At 39.0% G+C, this 20423-nt stretch overlaps 1 protein-coding gene across 1 annotated transcript in view; it reads right to left on the reverse strand.

Annotated features, from left to right (window-relative positions):
* LOC122806610 (calpain-5-like) overlaps positions 1 to 20423 on the reverse strand; it is a 660704-nt gene that overhangs the window by 457915 nt on the left and 182366 nt on the right. Inside the window, exon 3 of the mRNA XM_044077176.1 lies at positions 3737 to 3868. Coding sequence (XP_043933111.1) covers positions 3737 to 3868 — 132 coding nt within the window. The remainder of the gene's footprint in view (positions 1 to 3736; positions 3869 to 20423) is intronic.

Raw genomic sequence — 20423 nt, forward strand, 5'->3', positions numbered from 1 at the left:
AACATATTATTTACTATTATTTAGTTCTAATTATTATTAGTTAAAACATGACAGATTATTTACAAACAAGCATAAGCAGTGTAATCAAGAAAGTATAATTAGGAATAGCATTTGAAGAACATATAAACTTTTACAAGGAATAAATATGTTATTATTCTATTAATCATATTTTCATTACTCTTCTCTCCCTGCCTTCCCCACCCTTCACCCACTACATAATCTAAATAGAGTATCATTGTTTAAATAAAGAAAAGAAGAAAAGGAGAAGAAAAATAAAAAGATAAAGAAAAAAAATGTATCAAATTACTAACCTTACTTCTCCTTTTCAGAAAGAGAAACAAGTTGAATCACAACTTGCCATTAAATCTCCAGATATTTTGACTAGTTATGAAACAAAACATTTATTTGCACACAGAGAATAACTTTGATTAAATCTTTTCAAAATATTTGTTGCTTCTTGGAAATGCAGGAACTATATTTAAAAAGATTAATAATGAAATAAAATGATGAGAGAAAAAAAAAACCTAGAACAAATCATTTGTTTTTAGTCTCTTCTTCTTCTCTGAAGTCTTCCACGAAGTTTCAGTTGCCAGTCTCTTTAATGAAGGACTAGCCCATTCCATTTCTTCTATTTTATCCAAAATTTTATTTTTTTTTGATAAACAGTAAAGCAGAGTCTAAGTCATCGAAAATTTTAGGACCACCAGGAAGGAAGATTTTAAGCTTGGCAGGAAACAGAAGGTATGTTTTAAACTGTGCTTTTTTAAGCTCCCTTATTAGTGGCAGAAAAACTTTTTTTTTAGCTATTACCATGGAAGAATAGTCATTGTCAAAATGCACAGTTGTCTCATTAATCTTAACAGGAGCTTTAGCCCAAGCAGATTTAAGAACCATCTCTTTATCAAAAGATGATAAAAATCTAACTATAACTGATCTAGGATAGTTTTTGTTAGAGTTAGTATTAGCTATAGATCTATGTGCTCTTTCGATACCAGAAGAGAATGCTTCTGGTAAGTCTAAAGTTTTAGGGAGCCATGTTGTTAAAAAAGAAGTAATATTGTTACCTTCAATATTTTCTGGCAGTCCAAAATTCCTAATGTTATTGCGCCTAGATCTATTTTCCAGGTCATCCAGCTTTGTTTGTAAATGTGTATTTTGTTTCAGCAGAAACTCAATGTTGATTTCCTCTTCTTGTATTCTATTTTCCATGTCATTCACAGCTTCTTCTATGCCTGTCATCTGGATCTTCTGTTGTTGCAGGTCTATATGTAACAAGTCTATTTGTTTTGTAGTTTTTCTATGAAGGTGTCTATTTTAGTATCCATTTTATCCATCTTAGCAGTAAGTTGCTGGATTATAATTATCAGAGACTGAAGTTCTTTCTTGATGCTGGAGTCTTGAGAATTTGTCTTACTGGAACTCATTTCAGACTGATAAACTGACAGGAAAATTTCCAAAGTGATTTCTGACAGGAATATTGTTAAGATTTCCTTTCTTTTTTAGATATAGTTCAAGAACTATATAAAACAAACATATTTAGAAAGAAAATTACTTCAAAAATTATTTTTTTAAGTAATTAATTCCTGTCAGTGTAATGAAATTGGTGGAGCTGAAGAAATCTGCTGCTATCCTGTGTTCATCCTTGGCCACGCCCCCGGCACCTATAAGATCTAAAGGCTCTGGTATACTTGCTGGGTGTTGGGCTATCCTAAGCAGGAGATCTCCTGTGTAAAGAAAACTGCAAAATTGATATGGAAAGACATCACTAAACTGCTACTGTCACAGCAACTAAGAAATATTTACTTTAACTGAAACAAAGTCCATATGAGCAGGTCATCTAGAGAGGGGAAAATCTGTATCCCCCAAAGCTTGCAAAAAGCAATACCTAGAGCATCTGTCAGTCAGAACCTGTTGCCTTCTGGAAGGATAATGATACACAGCATGAAACAGAAACATCAGAATTAGAACAATAATCACCTTAGGCCAAATGGAGTCATGGAGACCTTGCATGTATCACTGAAGACTGTTGTAGTGAGTTTATCATACCACCATTCTTAAACATTGAGTCAGTGTGGGATATATAACCACACTTACCTGAATATCTTGCTGAGTTTGCTTTTGTAAATTGTACCTATTTACCTATAAAGAGGCTAACAATATTATCCTAAGCCTTATAAACAAACGCCAACAGGAAAAATTTTAAACAGAGGAAATAAACAATGGTGGGAAAATGCTGTGAGAAGGAAGAAGTTATCTAACTACTAAAAAAGACCAAATATTGATCAAACTAGACTACAACAATCTAAAAATACAACAGTGAGCTTTAAGGGCTTTAATTGAGAGAAAACGTCTAGATGAAAGCTCAAAAATAGAGGTGGAGCATTTAGCTGCATGGAGAAGCATCTTGGTCACAAAGGGTGGCAAACAAGATTTAAGGTAAATCAGAAAACGGATGCATTATGGGAGAAAAATTCTTAACAGGCTCGAGGCTGGATCTAACAAGTGGCTCAAGGCCCCATATGTCAGATTGGATGGGCTGCATTCTATTTTCCAGTATAAATAAATAAACCAGCTTTTATGTGCTTTGAGCCAAAGTAAGAAAGAGAGAGAAATGTGTAGTTATAGCACTAAATATTACAAGAGTGGAGACAACTTTTTGATATGGAACCTCACTGAGGCAGCCCAATCCCTGTTAGACAAAGACAGCCTTCTGTCAGTGCCAATATGCCTTGCTTTTCTCTTACTTCTTTTGATTTTCATAAAGCTCTTGCTAAATCAATTGCAGACTTTGCCCTTTATTAGGATATTGGAGAGTAAGCAGCAGTAAAAACGTCATGTAGATACTTACTTCTACATGCATTTTGACATACAGATTGAGATATTTTCAACAGAAAGTTAATAACAAACACAAAAAGGGGTCATAACATGTGACCCATGAGGTACAACAAACTTGATGGCCACAGAACATGTGATGTAGTGGTACATGCAGAAGATTCCCCTTCCAGAAGGCAACAGGTTTTGACTGACAGTAAACAACACAGAGAATGAAACAAAGGCAGCAGAATTAGAATAATAACCACATTAGGCCAAATGGAGTCATGGAGATGTTAAATGTATCATTCAAAACTGCTCCAGTAAGTCTACCATACCTGTATTTTAAAACATTGAGTCATTGTGGGATATATAACCACACTTGTTGGCATACAGCCTACCTGAATGCCTTGCTGAGATGGCTCACGTTGATTGTATTCATTCATATGGTTCACCAGATGTGAGTGGACCACCTTATACTACAGTTAAGATAAGCCTCGGCTTTTGGTTTGCTTTACACTGTAGATTTCCAGCTTTTGGCAGAGAATACTCCCTGGCCCATTTATGCCCTTCAAAAAATCCAGATCAAAAAAGGAAGATTTGAGAACAGAGGGGATTAGTTAGGTAACAATCTCAAGATACAGCCCTTGAATGATGGGCCTACCTGCTATGGCATACTCAAGCAGCAGGATCCGATTTCTTTGCAGGCAACAATATCACTGTGGTTCAGACTGCAAATGATTGAGTATCATTGGGCTTCATAGGTTTTCATAAAATACTTTGGTTGTTGCAACTTATCAGGTATATGTTTTCTTCAGAGTTTTACCACACATCTTTGCAGACAAGCATGGGATTCTATACACAATATTTGAAATGTGCTTCTTCTTATCAATGCCACAAAATGTACCAAATATTTTGTCCTTACCTTTTTCCACATTGATAGCTTGGTGGCTAAACATGATGCAGCAGCGACAAACCAACAATTGCCCAGACTACCCTGGTTCAAGTCCCGAGAGCTGATCCCATCTACAAACAAGCGGGGGTTTTGGCAAATTTCCTGCAAATTATTTCAGAAATATATCATTAGAAAGTAGCAACAGGCAGAACTATGCAAAATTAAGTGTCCACATATGAGCTGGAGTCACATAAGAGAAAATGTTTAGAACCCAAGAAGGTGCTGAAAAGCAATTATTTAACTGAGAGGTTCAATTAGTGGAGGTGGACTCACAAATATGCAAATTCAGGGATCAGCGGTTGGTGGCTAAATGTCAGGGTACAGAAATTTTAGTGATGTGTATTTTCATCACACACAATTCTTTTATATTGCAATGTGGACCCCCAGATAAATGAAGGCTAGGGGTACTTATCATAACAGTAGATATATGAAAAAAAGAGCACCTACAGTAACTTGCAAGACTAATACCCCAAGCATCAGTATTTTTCTATGTGTGACACTTTCCCAGCCTGCCAAGTCCACACCAATACCACAATATACCACTTTGAGTCCCTGCTGTAACACTTCAGTTATGGGCCAAGTGAAATTATCTACAGGAAGAAATATTAAAACAATCACCCAGTGTAGGCAGGACATCAAAGTGAAGGATCACCAATAGAATATAAACTATTCTGAAAGCTCTAGCATTATATTAAGTAGTCATAACTGCTTCTGATAATAGAGAGGTCCATCTGTAGTAAATTGTAGGGCAGAGTCCTTTGCAAATTCTCCTGGGTGGCTGCTTTATGGGAACATATCATTGATTAGATAATGCGTAAAACATACATTGATACCATACTGGAGGATGGACTTTCTCCAGCTGGGTATTAACATACAAGTATCACTCAGTAAAAACAAATCCACTGCTTCATGGTAGCATATTAAGCTGTCATCAAAAACAGACTGAAAAAACAATTTTTTTATGCTCTCTAATGCTGCTTTTCCTGTTTAGCGAATGTAAAATAGTAATTAAATAATAATAATAATAATAATAATAATAACTAAAACCCTCAACTAATGAAAGTAACTGTAGCAGCAGTTAACAGAACTTGCCATTTTACCTTTTTTTTACTACGCACATCTTAAAATGCTGAATTTATCAAGGTGGAACTGTAAATAAAAAATTATGAAATGATGTCTGAAGGAATAACAAAGAGACCACATACCTCTTAACTTCTTTGCATGGACATCAAGAAGTTATGAATCAAGATGCATTGTCTCTAAACAGTATGAATTATGATTGTAAACCTCTGTGATTTACCAAAAAATCAAACATTGTATGCGGGACAGAGCAAAAATACAGGCAAAAATCAGGAACAGCTAAGAGGTGGTGGTGGGTGCTTTGGGCTGCATAATTTTATTTTTATTCATTTGATCACAATGACACATATGATGTGTATTCAGTCAGCCCTGTTGCTAGAATTGCTAGGTGTATGTGTATGTGTGTGTGTCTCTCTATATTAAATACCTACAAAAATGTATATTTTGGAACTAAAATCCAATTCTTCCATATGCTTCAGCAACTGTGAAGCATTAAGTGAAGTAACTATTTTACATCAAAAATATACAAAAATATAAATGCTAATAAAAATATAAAAAAATTTAAAAGATAACCCATTATCTAGGCCCAATAATATCTTCCGATGTAGGCATTATAGGGAAATAACGGAACTTCCAGGGTAGAGGGACCCAACATAGCAGGCATCAGGCCTATCGCCACTTCTGGGTAGTCCATTACTTCCCTAATAATACCTAACCTGTCAAACATTACTGATTCCTTATTTTTCCCAAAAGGAAGATCTGGATCCAGAAATAATCTACAGCTTGTGGTGTTTATTAAGGTAGTCAAGGATGACCAGATGGTAGCAATGTAGTTGTCATCCACAAAAGCATTATGACAGAGAGCTCCAAACACAGAGACACTTCTTGCTGAGCATGCCCTTGAAAAAGATTGCAGAGGTTTATCATTTCTTATGTTAAAAGAAAATTTACTAATAAAGTCTTAGAGACAGGCAATGTTTCAAAAATTCCATGCCTTCGCAGATTTTAGCAAGTAAAACAAATAGGTGGTCATCTTTGCAAATATCCTGAATCTTAGCAATATAGTACCTGAGCTTCACATGAATATCTACCCAGTGAAGGAGACATTGTCCTTGATTAGAATAATTACAGCAAAAAACTGACAGATAAATTAGTTCAGGTTAGAGTTTATTTTATTACATTGGACTGTCAATCTGGGAAGTCCCCATTTTCAGTGGAGTCCCAGAGAGAAATGTTCAGGTAACGAATACATGCACATCAGGAATATTACTGAGAACAGCAGTAAGTGACTAGCTACAAAATTAACACACAACACTGGCTATTTCACTGTACATGCTTCTTTTCAGGGATGTATTTTCAAGCATATGAGAACTTGTTCCAGAATCTGCCAATGTGTATTGGACTGTGAAATGTTCCATTTGTATTCCTTATTATGGGATTCTTACTAATTGCCCAGTAAAATTTATAAATACTGGGTTTATACTGTGTCACAATATAGTACTTGCCAAAGCAAGACAATTGGAAGTGTACAGGAGTTTTATAAAAGTCTAAAACTTGTTTGCCTTTTCGGCTTTTCCTGGTTAGGGGGTGCCACAGCGGAACTCCGGTCCGCTAATGATTGTCAGTCGATTTCTATGGTGCCGAGTTGCCAGCCCGACGCCCAACCTTCAGCGAAGGCACGCCCATTCATGCATGTCTTTCGGAGAACACTCGACAGCGGGGAGGACATGCAGACTCCACACAGAATATATAAAAGTCTAAAACTAAAAAGTCTAAAATGTCTTTTTAAAATCATCTCTTCTGTCTTTGTTGATATGTCTAAGGTCTTTGATACAGTATCCCACCAAAAAGCTACTAAATGAGTTAGCTTCCTTAACCCTAACCCAACCAGCCTTCTCCTTGTTTCTCAGCTACTTAATTGACAACCAGCAGGCAGTTAGGTGGCAAAATAAACTCTCCACCCTATTACCAGTCTCAGTAGGAGTTTCCCAAGGCTCAATTCTCAGTCCATTGCTCTTCACCATATCTATCAACAGGCTCAATATAGACACCCAGCATGCAGCCATTGTTCAATATGCAGAAGACTTCTCCCTCATATATTCAGCTCCCCCCCTACCAGAACTCCTAACAAACAACCCAACAATCTTTCAAAGGCATTGAAACATTCCTCTCAGACTCTCATCCCTGCGTTACCAGGCTGTAACTCATTCCACACCTTTTGGCCACAGAACATGGACCGAAGCTCTAAAGGTGGTGGTGTCTCCATATTCATAACGTATATGCACACCTCCAGACTAGTAGCCCAGCATAACACATCTGAGATACTTCAGGTACAACTAACATTGGGTAAGACGGCAATTCAGGTCATAGCCTGCTATAGGTCCCCAACCATGTCCCAAGACTCTCACTCCACTTTGCTAAGCACCCTGGAAACTATTAAGGTCCAACCCAACACTCTCATACTAGGTGATTTCAACTACCCCTCCATCAACTTGGAAAACTACTCCTGCACCAATACACTGGACCAATGCTTCCTGATATTCAACACTTCCAATGCCCTGGACCAGCTCATTCTTACCCCGACTAGAAGAAGCAACATCCCTGACCTGGTTATTATTAACACGGGCAATCTTTGCTGTACACCAATAGTCAATTCCTCCCTGGTTAGATCTGACCACAAACTAATCACCATGGAAATCCACATCTCACTCAACCCCCCACAAAGGTAACCACCATGAAAAACTTCTCCAAAGCTGACTTTGGGCTCCTAAAAACAGATGTGGCTAACTTCATGGCACCCTATCAATGGAAAATAGATGCATGACTGCCGAATCATATACCAGTGTACTGTACAAACATGTACATAAATGCATGGAACTAGCCATACCCAATAGAACCAAGCTGCTGTCTGTTCATTACATAAAAAATAAACTCTTGTTCCAGATATTTTAAAATAAGTTTTAAACAACAGAAGACATCCATCCATCCGTGTATCTGACAAAAAATGCAGACACATCTTTTTTCTAGAACTCTGTTGCAAAACCATTGGGTACAAATTCAAACAGATTTATTCCCAGTGTAAATCAGTTATTCCATGGGTAATACCATTTTTTCAATAAGCATTACAGAGGAGTAAATCACTTTTATTGACTTTTAATTCTTTACTAAGGAGCAGCTTACTAATAATGTAAAAATTATTCATTTGTGTGACTGAAATAGGAATATTAACTTACTTTTCCTCTGCATTTGCTTTTATTGATAATTTCTAAGGCATATTCTGTACCTGTTGTCTGTCGACCTGTGAAAAGAAGACAACTGCTAGAAAAATCACTCAGGCTGGGTGGCATTATCTTTTTCACAGAGTGTGAGAGAGGAAACGTTCTTTATGGCCAATATAATTCGCGCCTAACTTGCGTTTGGCATAAATACATGATGCAGACGCGCGCAAGGCTTCTGGTCCTCCTAGACGATGAGATTTTGTTTTTCCGCTGTCCTCAGGGACTAGACAAGACAAAAAGTACTCCCTCCCCCTCGCTCAGTGGTTCCAGTGCCCTTGCTTACCTGTTATTTGTACCTTCTTTGTCTGCAGTCCAAACAACTTCCAGAATTCAAATTCCCCACGCGAGCGGAAGATGAATATGTAAACTGGAGGCAAAGGGCATTCTTAAAGAAGAACGCGCAAAAAAAAAAAAAAAAAAAAATTTTTAAATTAAGAGAAAATTACTCTCTTGGTCAGCCGGTTCCAGGGGGGTGAAAGTGCACCCCCTTGCACCTGCCTGCGGGCGCCCTTGACCAAGACTCTCTCTTCCAAAAAAAAAGGAAGCCAATCTGGTGGTCTCCCTGCCATTAATAAACTCTACAACAGAAGGAAGAAAGTGTTGCAGAAAAAGGTGAAGTCCCAAGACTGGAAAAACACCTTTATTAGCCTCATGAAAACTTTGAGATCCCTCATCAAAACCTCAAAGCCAGCTATGAACGTAGAATTGCGGCAGACACTAAAAACAACCACAAAGCCTTCCATAGTGATATCAAGAATCTCCATGGCAATACCCAGGTTTGCTCTGAGTTACTCCACAATGGTACCTCCTATACTAAGCCAACAGGTACTACCAACATACTGGCCGACAGATCCAGTGCCAACTTTACCCCCCCGCAAAGGACCAATCACAATACCAGAGGAATGCCAGGCACCCAGCATTACTGCAGCAGATGTTAAAGCTGCATTGTCCAAGCCGAAGAATACAGCTTCCATGGGACCCAACAATATCCTTGGATGTGTTCTACATGAACTACAGAGTGAACTGGCAACACATCTGTGTGCCCTGTTTAAGCACAGCCTCACCTCAGGCTTTAACCCTACTGAATGGGGCACTGCTACAATCCCTCTCCATAAAGGGGGAGCAACTACAGACCCTGGGAATTATCACCCCATTAGCCTGACAAGTCTGATATGTAAGGCTATGGAGCGCATCATCATGGACCTAATTAACAAGGATATATGGAATCTCCAAACTCTATATCCCACACAGTTTGGTTTTATGAAAGATAGATCATGTCTGCTCAACCTGGTTGACTTCTTTGAGTCAGTCATCAAAGCTGTGCATAAGGGCAAGGCAGTTCATACAGCCTACCTCGATCTGGCCAAGGCCTTTGATACCATTCTCCACTCTGGAATTATTGATAAACTCACCAAACTAGGCATCAACCCCTATATCACTAGGTGGGTTGCAAATTGGCTCACAGATAGAACTCACAGTGTGAAAGTAGCAGACTCCAAGTCAGACTGCAGACCAGTCACGAGTGGAGTCCCACAGGAATTGGTCCTAGGTCCTCTCCTGTTTGGCATCTACTTCTCAAACGTCCAGGCCAACACAGATGGACTCTGGCTGACCAAGTTTGCAGATGACTGCAAGCTGGGAGCCATTATTAACTCCCCAAGTGATGTAGACATCCTACAGAAAGGCCTCACTGAGATCAATGACTGGTGTCGAAACCATGGCCTTAAGATTAATGCCAAAAAATGCGTCATCATCCCCTTTGGGAAAAACTCAGTTCCCACTAATTATCTCATTGATGGGAGCCCACTGAACACTGAAGGCATTATAAGAGATCTGGGGACACAGGTTGACAGCAACCACTCCTTCGACCACCACATTGCCACTGTGGTCAGAAAGTCCTTCTGTGTGGCACATCTCATTACCAAGGGTCTTGCATCCTGGAAGAAAGAGGTCATCATCGCTCTCTACTCTTCCCTCATGAGGCCAATCTTTGCGTATAATGCCCCATTTGGCATGTACCTCACTAGACACATGCAAGAGCTGGAAAGGTCACAAAAGTACCTCAAAAAGAGGGTCCTGGGCCTTAAGCACATCCTACATGGACAGACTCAAACTCCAGCTATTCTCGATCTCATATTGTCTACTAAGAGACGATCTCTGCTTGACTTACAAAGCCATGTCTGACCCAGCTCTGTTAGAAATTCTACATCTAATGAAATCCCAATCCCTCTGCACCACATGCTCCAGAGACCTCAACCTCATTACCACAATCAACAGAACATGCTAGAGGGACAGGTTCATAACCCAGAGACTGCATATGCACTGGAATAGACTTCCCATACATGTCAAGCAGATCACCTCACTGGCTTTCTTCAAGAGAAATCTTGATGAGTGGATGGGAAATAGAAAGTTTACCCCGGGGATCACTGCAGTGGCTGTACTTTATAGAGGCACTGGGAACTAATGCTGGGTGTCACGAGGCCAGGGCACTTCTATTGGCTAGGCTTGTAAAGGCTCCAGGGTCATTAGCCTAGTATAGACCTATGAACCTATGAGCTCATACTCAAGCCATATGCTCTTCACTAATTGCAAAGTTTCTGATAACTCTCCCCCTTCACCAACTACTCAGCTAATAAAACTAAAATTGAACCTGTCCAGCACACCAAACTCCTTGGAGTCACAACTGACAACAACCTAAAATTTGACAAACACCTCGCTCTATCGAAACGGTCCGCATTAAGCTAGGCTCACTATACAGAGTCAAGCCATATCTAACCGTGGCCACTAGACATTCCATAGCTCAGACTCATCTACTCTCTACCCTTCTATATGCCTCACCAATATTTACTAATCTCAGAAAATCAGATTTAAACAAACTGGACTCCTGCTATAACAAAACTGCAAGACTTGCTACTAACATTGCTTACAGATCACATCACTGCACAGCACTTCATAAACTAAATTGGATTGAAATATGCAATCTCCTATTCCTCAACCAACTAAATTTCATTTACTCCATCTTCCACTATCCAGACAACATCCAGACAAATGTCCAGCACTCAAGAGCTTAGTACAGTCCTACTCAAACAACAGGCCTCTAAGATCCTCCAACAAACTACTACTCAAAATAACTAAATCTAATAATTGTTACGGTAACTCTCTATTCTCCCACCAAATATCTAAATTCTGGAATTCCATGCCTCATACAATAACAAATTCTAGCAACACATCCAAATTTAAACTACTGCTTAAGGAATGCCTACGCAAAAACAGGCTTTGCTCCTGCACTAATCCAGGATGATTATTCTGGCCTTCCTTTTTCTTACAACCAAAATCTCTCTTCCCTTACTAAACTAAATTCTAACATCCAGACTATCCCTTCTCTCACGGAATTCCAATTTCTTTCTACCTAGCTCAAGCTCACTACCGCTGCTATCTTTATCTACCTATCTTAAGCTTCCTACAGTTTCATCATATTCCCTCCTTCTTGAACTTCACCTCAATACTGCCTTAGCTATCACTGTTTGGAACAAGTAACACTAGCATAGCTACAAGCAAAAATATTCCTGTTCATATACCATACATGTTATCTTATAAATATTTACCACTAAAACTATAATACTGATCTACTGATTAGTAATTTTTCTATGTTGGCACAAGCTATTTTATGCTAGTTTATTTGTTAGCTTTTTTTTTTTCATTTTATATTACTCTCTCAAGTTTCAGTTTTTATTGTGTATGTATAAACTATTTACTACCTATATTTACTAAAGTTATGTATTCTTGATTGTTATTGATTTTTTGTATTATTTGTAATGTGTTTTTGTAATGGAGCTTTTCTACCTGAGCATCCGCTAATAAAGGGCCAATGGCCCAGTCAGACATTCCCATTAAATAAATATAAAATAAATGTCATATTAGCCAGGAACTGCTGTTGGTTAGACTCAAACCATTTGAGGCTAAGAAGGGCTACACAGTGGGGTGTTCTGGTGACCTCCAACAGCAAATGTACCTTTGCAGGCCAGTGAGAGATTATGGAGTACTAGCAATTACAGGTTTGTTACAAGGTGGGCAGAATGTATTCTCCTACTTACCTGTTAAAAGGAGAGGAGTTTATGGAATGGGTAGGGGAAATTATGTGAGAGTTATTTGGAAGGACTGAAATCTCTTCAGAAGAGAATCCATCTTGGCCTTTTGGACAAGATCAAGTGTAGCCAGTTACTGCATGGGATAAAATGAAAATGGAGTTTAAAAAAGGGTAGAATTAGAGAAAGATATATGGTTAAGTAATAGGAAGGTCAGACTCTTGATAGGATAATCCAGTGGAGATCCCCACCTCAACTAATTCTTCCCCATTGGCAGAATGTGGACTCCACAATGGCTTCCTGACATGGTAGACATGCTTTCAGACAGGGTCTATATCAGTCCATCGAAAGGGCTTAATATCGAATACCAGATGTTCGAACTGTAAAGTTCGAACACTGTTAATCGCAAAGATGCAAAACATCAAATTCTTTCCCAGGGAAAGAATTTGGTGGGCCGTTTCTCTGGCTTTGCGATTATCAGGACTGTGGTGGGAAGTTGCGGGTCGGGTTCAGGTAAGTGTGTGATTGTGTGGATGTTAGGGCGCAGGTTAAGTGAGTTAGGGTTAGGGCACGGGTGAGGTGGGTGTGCAATAGTGAAAGACTTTAGGGTTAGGGCAGGATAGGTGAGTTAGGGTTAGGGCGCAGGTCAGGTGAGTGTGCGATAGTGACGGACCTTAGGGTTAGGGTTTGGGTTAAGGTAAGTGGATAGGTAGTAGTGTATGTACAGTTTAGTGTAGGGTTAGATGTAGGATTTTGAGTGTATGTGTGTGGATTGATGTTTTTTTGGTGTGCTTGTGTTGTGTGTGTGTTTCTTGGAACAGCGATTTCTTTCCCTGAGAAAAAAAATCGCTGTTCTAAGACTTCGATGTTTGTGCAGTTCGTGGTTTGAAGTTTGAACTTATGGTGTTCGAACTTTAGAAGTTTCGATGAACTGATATAGACCCTTTCAGACATGACCTTCCCTGACTCAACCAATGTACAAGTATCATATAGTATGCTTGAGCATACTGTCACCACACACACACACACACACACACACACACACACACACACACACACACACACACACACACACACACACACACACACACACTTTATTTAAGTCTGCTTTACAATGCTAAAGTTATCTGCATGTTTTTTTTATTATAAATGGCAAACTTGGAATGATACTTTGACAGTTGTGAAAGTAGGTGTGAATTCATGCATTTAACAGCTCTTATGGTAATATATGAAAACCCTTAAAAAAACGTTTTTATGATTTGAAGCGTATTTCTACATCAGTAATTATCCATTGTAAATGCTGGAGTTCAAAAACTCAGACAACAGTTTGTCATCAGTTAGCAATAAATAGTCTATTATCAATTAATAAACAGATAACTGGCACAAGCTTTGTAAAACTGGATAAATAGTAATATCTTCCATAAAAAGAATATACATTTAACAGAGAGCAGTACCTATTAACTCAAATAGGTATGAAACTGCACAGGGAAACAAAATATTTATTTAGAACAAATAGACTAGAAGACAGGAAAACATTTAATTATGGCCAACCTTTTCTTCCATATCTTTCTCACAGAATTACTTAGGTCTAACTATACCAGCTGGACTTTCACAGCATATTTCAGAAAAAACAAAATTGCTGGAAAACAAAACTTGTAAGTCACCTGCAGCAAAACAACATTTCTCTTCCCAGCAGTTCTAACACAACTTTCTCTCTTTAATTTATACTTTTTTCTTTCCTTCCAGATACTAGATACAGTTATCCTTCATTTGCATACTAATGGATTTCCCCTACTTTTGACTATCTCTTTAACAAAATTTATAATTGCATTTTATGACCTGCTAGCTCCCTGGGCCTGAGAACAGCCACAGATCCTGTGATCATAAGGCAGGTCAAACATATTTCACATCTTAGGTCTAACTGATATGTTTTCTATCAGACTGTAATTACACTTTTAACATAGTAACATAATATTAATATAATTATAATATTAGTAATATTAACATACTGTTAACATTTTTCTTTTTACATTTTCTGAAAAAGGTCTCAACTTCACATCTTTCTTTTCCATCAGAAAGAGCACATATTCCAGATTAATTCATGTTTGTTTTTGTACTTAAATTGTGTAAATATTGAAGCAGCTAAAGTGTAGCCAGCATACCTGTTACATTCTGATTCAGAAAATCTGGCACATTTATATAGAGATCCCCTAAGAGCTAAATTGAGTTTTCTCGAGTCACCCTCAAAAACAAAGCTTGATATGAGAGTACACTATCATATTCCCTTTCTTGACTGAACATTCGCACTAGTATTAACAGCACCATCCATATTCTGGGACATTTTATAGGACTGCAATTCAAATCTGTAAGGTAGCTTCCATTTTTCCCTTTTGCCCTGTGTAACCACTTTAAAAGGGTGTGGACTGTGAGCATAGTGAATTTTTGCCACACAGGTGAAGGCTGAAACTTTTACAGAGACCAGACTGAGCCCAAACATTCACACGATTCCTCCCTAGGCTGAAGTCTACAATACAGATGCACTGTGACATACACTTCTCTTTCGTAAGAAAATCTTGCCAAGTACAGCCCCACTCCCATGCTTTGAAACATTTAACTGCACAATAAGTTGTTGACTGCAGTCAATACTGGCTAGCAGAGGAAGGCCAACACTTGATGGGTTTTGTGTGTGTGTGTGTGTGTGTGTGTGTGTGTGTGTGTGTGTGTGTGTGTGTGTGTGTGTGTGTGTTTGGGGGGGTTAGCTGGAACCCAAGCAAAATAGCCCAGAGTGAGCTCCACAATTGCTAAGGCTGAACTGTAGTGTGTGTGTGTGTGTATATATATATATATATATATATATATATATATATATATATATATATATATATATGTCTAAAAACAATTATCTAATTAGATAATCAGTAAAACCCACAGGTACCGGAGCAACACAAAGCTGATAAAGGCAAAAAACATCCAGTCCACAATAAAACAATTTATTCGAAGAACACAATAAAAATGACAGAGGTAAGCACTTTCACCCAACAGGGCTACATCAGACCATAAACACACATAAAATAAATATTCCCTTATATATCCCCCAGAATGGCGCAAAACAAAAATGAATGGCCTTAAAGCGATAGACATGTTTTTAAATACTAAACATCTGTATATCAAAACCTAAACACATGAACAGTTGAATAAACCTTTAATACATACAAAAATGTAAAAACATAAAAATGTATATAAAATGTATAAAAAATACATATACATATATATATATATATATATACAAAATATATGTCTAAACACAGTCCTACCTCTACCTTAGTCCTCTTGACTTCAAAAAAGTTTTAAGAGGTACTTTATCAGTAAGTCCAGGGTGCTGATCTGCCCTGAGCCTAATGATCCATTTAGCTTCCTGACTCTCAGTATGATTCCTAGTGTCCCCACCTCTGGGATTGGGGTGTATCATTTCAATGACTCTGAACCTAAAGACATGGATATCATCCGTTCCCAAAACATGTTTGGAAAGTGCAATGACAGTGGACCCAATTCTGATCAGATAGAGATGTTCACGGATCCTATCCCTAAACTTCCTATCTGTCTTGCCAACATACAATGCCCTACACGCTTCACAAGAAGCGAGTTACACAACATGCTCAGACATACAATCAGCGAGAACCTAAAAAACATATCTACAGCCATTAAGTGGATGGAAAACACGTTCACTAGAATCTATAAAATCACAAAAATGGCACTGATTACAAGGGAATGTACCCAACACATCAAGTCTCTCAGCCCTACCCCTATTACTGGGATAACATAGTAACCTCTTCAGGTTAAACTTATTCTTGTAAACAAAGTGCGGGGTGTCTCCTACAATCTCTTTAATACTGGGATCCACTGATAATACCTCCCAATGATTCCTGATAACATCCTTTACACATCCCACATCTTGAGTATAAAACAGGGGAACCCTGATCTTATCAGGCCCATCATCACTGTAAGTTCGATTGAGTCTAATAGTGGACTCCAAAGGGGGCTCCAATATACCATGGCTTACTGAAGCATCTGAAAAATAAGGGGTTGCTACACCCTCCCTCAATGTCGACAAACCATCCAACCCCTTCTCAATTTCTTCTGTTCTATATGCCCTAGCTATAAACCTCTCACATAAATCTTTCAATTCCTGAGAGAATCTTATTTGGGAGGGATTATATCGGGATACCCTCACGGCCTGACCTTTGACTACATTCCCAAATACGTAGCCAGGGTGCATGCTATGTCTGTGCAAGAGGGTATTTCGATGGCAAAATTTCCTGTACACCCCTGTGTTCAACACCCCATTGTCCAGCCTCCCTATATACACATCCAAGAATGAAATCCAAGTACCAGAAAATTCATAACTAAACTTCAAAAATTCATACAGGTTATTGACCCTATCAAAAAATGTAGTCAACTCATCCGTGGTCCCTTTCCAGATGAAAAAAAGATCATCTACAAAACTCCTGTAAAACAGAACCAATGAAAAGAAACCCTCCAACTTAAAAGGGCATTCTGTTTCCCAAGCTGCCATAAAGAGATTGGCGTAGCTATTGGCACACAAAGTGCCCATAGCCATGCCATCTCATTGTAGATAACACTGTGTACCAAAACAAATAATATTATTCTCAAGTATGAATTCCAAAAACAATAACAATAAATCAGCAACAGAACTATTAAGTTCAGTGTATTGTCGGAGATAATCATATACTCTCTGCACCCCCTCCCTGTTGGGAATGACTGTGAAAAGGGACTGAACATCCACAGTGACAAGTAAATAACATGAATCAACAGGAACCTGTTTCATATACTTGTATAGATCCAACAGAAACTGTTTAGTATCCCTCAAGATGTACTCATTAGCAACAACTGGTCAAAGAAACTTCTCTACGTAAATGGAGAATGGCACACTAGGTCTCATAGGTGGCCATCTGCCATCTTTATGTATCTTAGAAAGGCACTGAATTACAGGTATGAGGGGTCACTGACCATAAAATATTCAAAGAGCTCCTCGGTAATAATGTGGCTCTTAAGTAGATCATCAAGCATATCACATATCCACTGAACATGAGACCCTACTAAACTGTACTCAGTGGGGCAGTAGAACCTCTCATCTTTCAGCATCTGTTTTATGGATGCATCATAAAAGGTTGTATCCATTACTACTACACATCCCCCTTTATCAGATGGTCTTATCACTAAAGTGGAGTCATTCCCAAGACCCATCAGGGCTTTCCTCTGTTTAAAGGTTAGATTACCCTTTGTATTATGACAATTCCCATAGACCTCATTCTATAGAGGTAATTTTCCACTAGTTTACTAAATGCAGCCACTAAAGGTGTTACACTAGGAACGTACATACTGGTTTCTTGAATTGCTTGTTATCTCTGAATTCCATTTTAAGACATAATTTCCTCACAAAAAGTTTAAAATCCAACATTGTCTCAGTAAAATCACTGGAACAAGTAGGAATAAAGGTCAAGCCTTTAGATAAAACAGCAACTTCATCATCTGTCAAACTGCGAGACAAAATATTACAAACTAATACACCCCCATTTTCTCCCAATCCTTTTCAGGTTGTGGTTTGTCTGAGACTCGGATGACGATTTCCTTTTCTGCCTGCCACTGCTCATTGATCGTGTCACCCCCCCCCCCCGTGTACCAAATTGATGGGGAAAGGGTGCTGAGCATCACTGTTAGTACTTCCATTAAACCCACCAACCTGCAGATCAACTGAATGGTTGAAAACCTTCCTCCTGACAACCATATCAGTGGGTTGAACTGTGGTACATGGGGTAGTAGCCTCAACAGTACCAATCTTAGTTTGATCAGAACTCCCCATAGAATCGACAAAGTCATTGCTGTCAACACCTGCTATAACACTTTCCATACCTCCCCCATTAACAGGTGTAACATCACATTTACTATCACTTAATATATCCTGTACAGCATTATCACCCATAGAATTGTTCACAGCATCAACAGGGGATTTGTCAGTATTGTCAACAGGAATGTTCTGTGAGGCATTGGACCAATGCGGTCCATGAGCAGTACGTGTTATCCCTCAAATCAGTCCTAGGCCATGAAAAGACATGGCCATGTTGAAAATCATTAATATCCCTCTGTAGTTTATGTTGCTTCTGTTCAAATAACCGCTTCTCATAAAACAAAACACTGTCCAATAAAGTTTCTAATGCCTTGTCAGTCACTTCCAAAAGAAACTGTTCATACAAACGTCTCTGTTGACTCCTAATGTCTACTCGTAAACTATCCTCCTCAGGTGAAAAGAATTTATTCAGCAATGTCATGTATTTGAGACTTACTCAAAGTTGGCTTGTTGCCACTTATACAAAAGTTCTGGATACAAAGTCCCAGTGGTCGGCATTTTCAAAACTTTGAGCCCTCTCGGCAGTATCTTCCGATGAATACAGACTTCAAAATGTTGGCGTTGAGTCTGTAACCTCTTTAGTTTCAGAAAGTCCGCTTCCAGTTTCTCTATCGCCGAACATAACCTCACTCAATCAAAGGACTCAGAGAATACATTCCTGACATCATCACTAGTCGCCTCATACAGCAACAGAGGATTAACATCCCCAGAGACACAATTCGAAAACCGATCAGAGTTAAAGCCACAATTTTGGTTACTCACTGGTACGTAGGGTAGTTCAACAGATCTCATAGCCTTTTCAGCCATGCCTCTGTGAGAGTAACACCAGCAATAAACTATAAAACCAAAAAACAGGAACTCCTAGGGAGTGAATGCTCCAAGAACCATACACAGTCCAATAATGATAATCAGCAAAAACCACAGGTACTGGAGCAACACAAAGCTGATAAATATTTATTTTATGTGTGTTTATAGTCTGATAAAGCCCTGATGGGTGAAAGCACTTATCTTAGGTTCATAGCTAGGTACTAGGATATTGGCCCTAGGGCCTATATAAGCCTAGCCAAAGGTACCCTGGCTTTCGCCACCCAAGAAATTTATTTTCCTGTGCCACTGTCGAACAGAGCCACAGAGTGATCCCTGGGGTGAATTTCCTATCTCCCATCCAATCATCAAGATTTTTCTTGAACAGTGCTAATGAGGAGCTTTGTTTGATATAGATAGGTAGTTTGTTCCAGAGTATAGGAATCTATCCCTGCAGCATGTTCTGTTTATTGTGGTGATGAGGTTTAGGTCCCTAGAGCATGTAGCTCGTAGGGATTGGGATTTCTTTAAGTGGAGCATGTCTAAAAGCTCTGGGTTTGACATAGCTTTGTGTGTTAGGCAGAGATCGCCTCTAAGTAGGCGATATGCAATGGAGTAAAGCTGCAGTTTTTTGGGATGGTCTGCATAGGGCATCTCTTTGAGGTCAGTACTCCTCTTTGTGAGGTATTTCTGTGGCCTTTCCCGTTGTTGTAGATGTCTTGTGAGGTACATACCAAAAGGGGCATTGTACTCTATAATGGGTCTAATGAGTGACGGGTAGAGGGGAACAATGACCTTTTTTTTCCTGGATGAGAAACCTTTTGTGATGAGGTGTGCCACATAGAAAGATTTCCTGACTACTGTGGCAATGTGGTTATCAAAGGAGAGACTACTGTCCACCTGTGTCCCAAGGTCTCTTATCACACTTTCGGTGTTAAGTAGACTACCACCTATGTGGTAGTTCATGGGTACTGAGTTTTTACCAAAAGGAATGACAATGCACTTTTTGGCATTGAGCTTGAGGCCATGGCTTTGACACCAGGCATCTGTCTCAGCAAGGCCCTTTTGTAGGATGTCCACATCTTTTGGAGTTTTGATTATGGCTCCTAGTTTGCAGTCATCCACGAACTTCGTTAGCCAAAGACCTTCTGTGTTGGCCTGTACTTCAGAGAAGTAGATACCAAACAGGAGAGGACCCAGGACTGAACCCTGTGGTACTCCACTTGTCACTGGTCTAAAGCTGGATTTGGAGTCTGCTACTTTCACAGTGTGGGTTCTGTCAGTGAGCCAGTTGGCAAACCATCTTGTGATATAGGGATTTATACCTAGTTTAGTCAGTTTATCTATAATTCCAGAGTGGGGGGTGGTGTCAAAAGCCTTGGCTAGATCTACATAGGCTGTGTGAACCACCTTACCCTCATCTACAGCTTTGGTGACTGCTTCAAAGAAGTCTATCAGGTTTAGGAGACATGATCTGCCTTTAC

This window comes from Protopterus annectens, chromosome 7.part0, assembly GCF_019279795.1.
Source record: "Protopterus annectens isolate FY-2018-M chromosome 7.part0, PAN1.0, whole genome shotgun sequence".
Classification (NCBI taxonomy): domain Eukaryota; kingdom Metazoa; phylum Chordata; order Ceratodontiformes; family Protopteridae; genus Protopterus; species Protopterus annectens.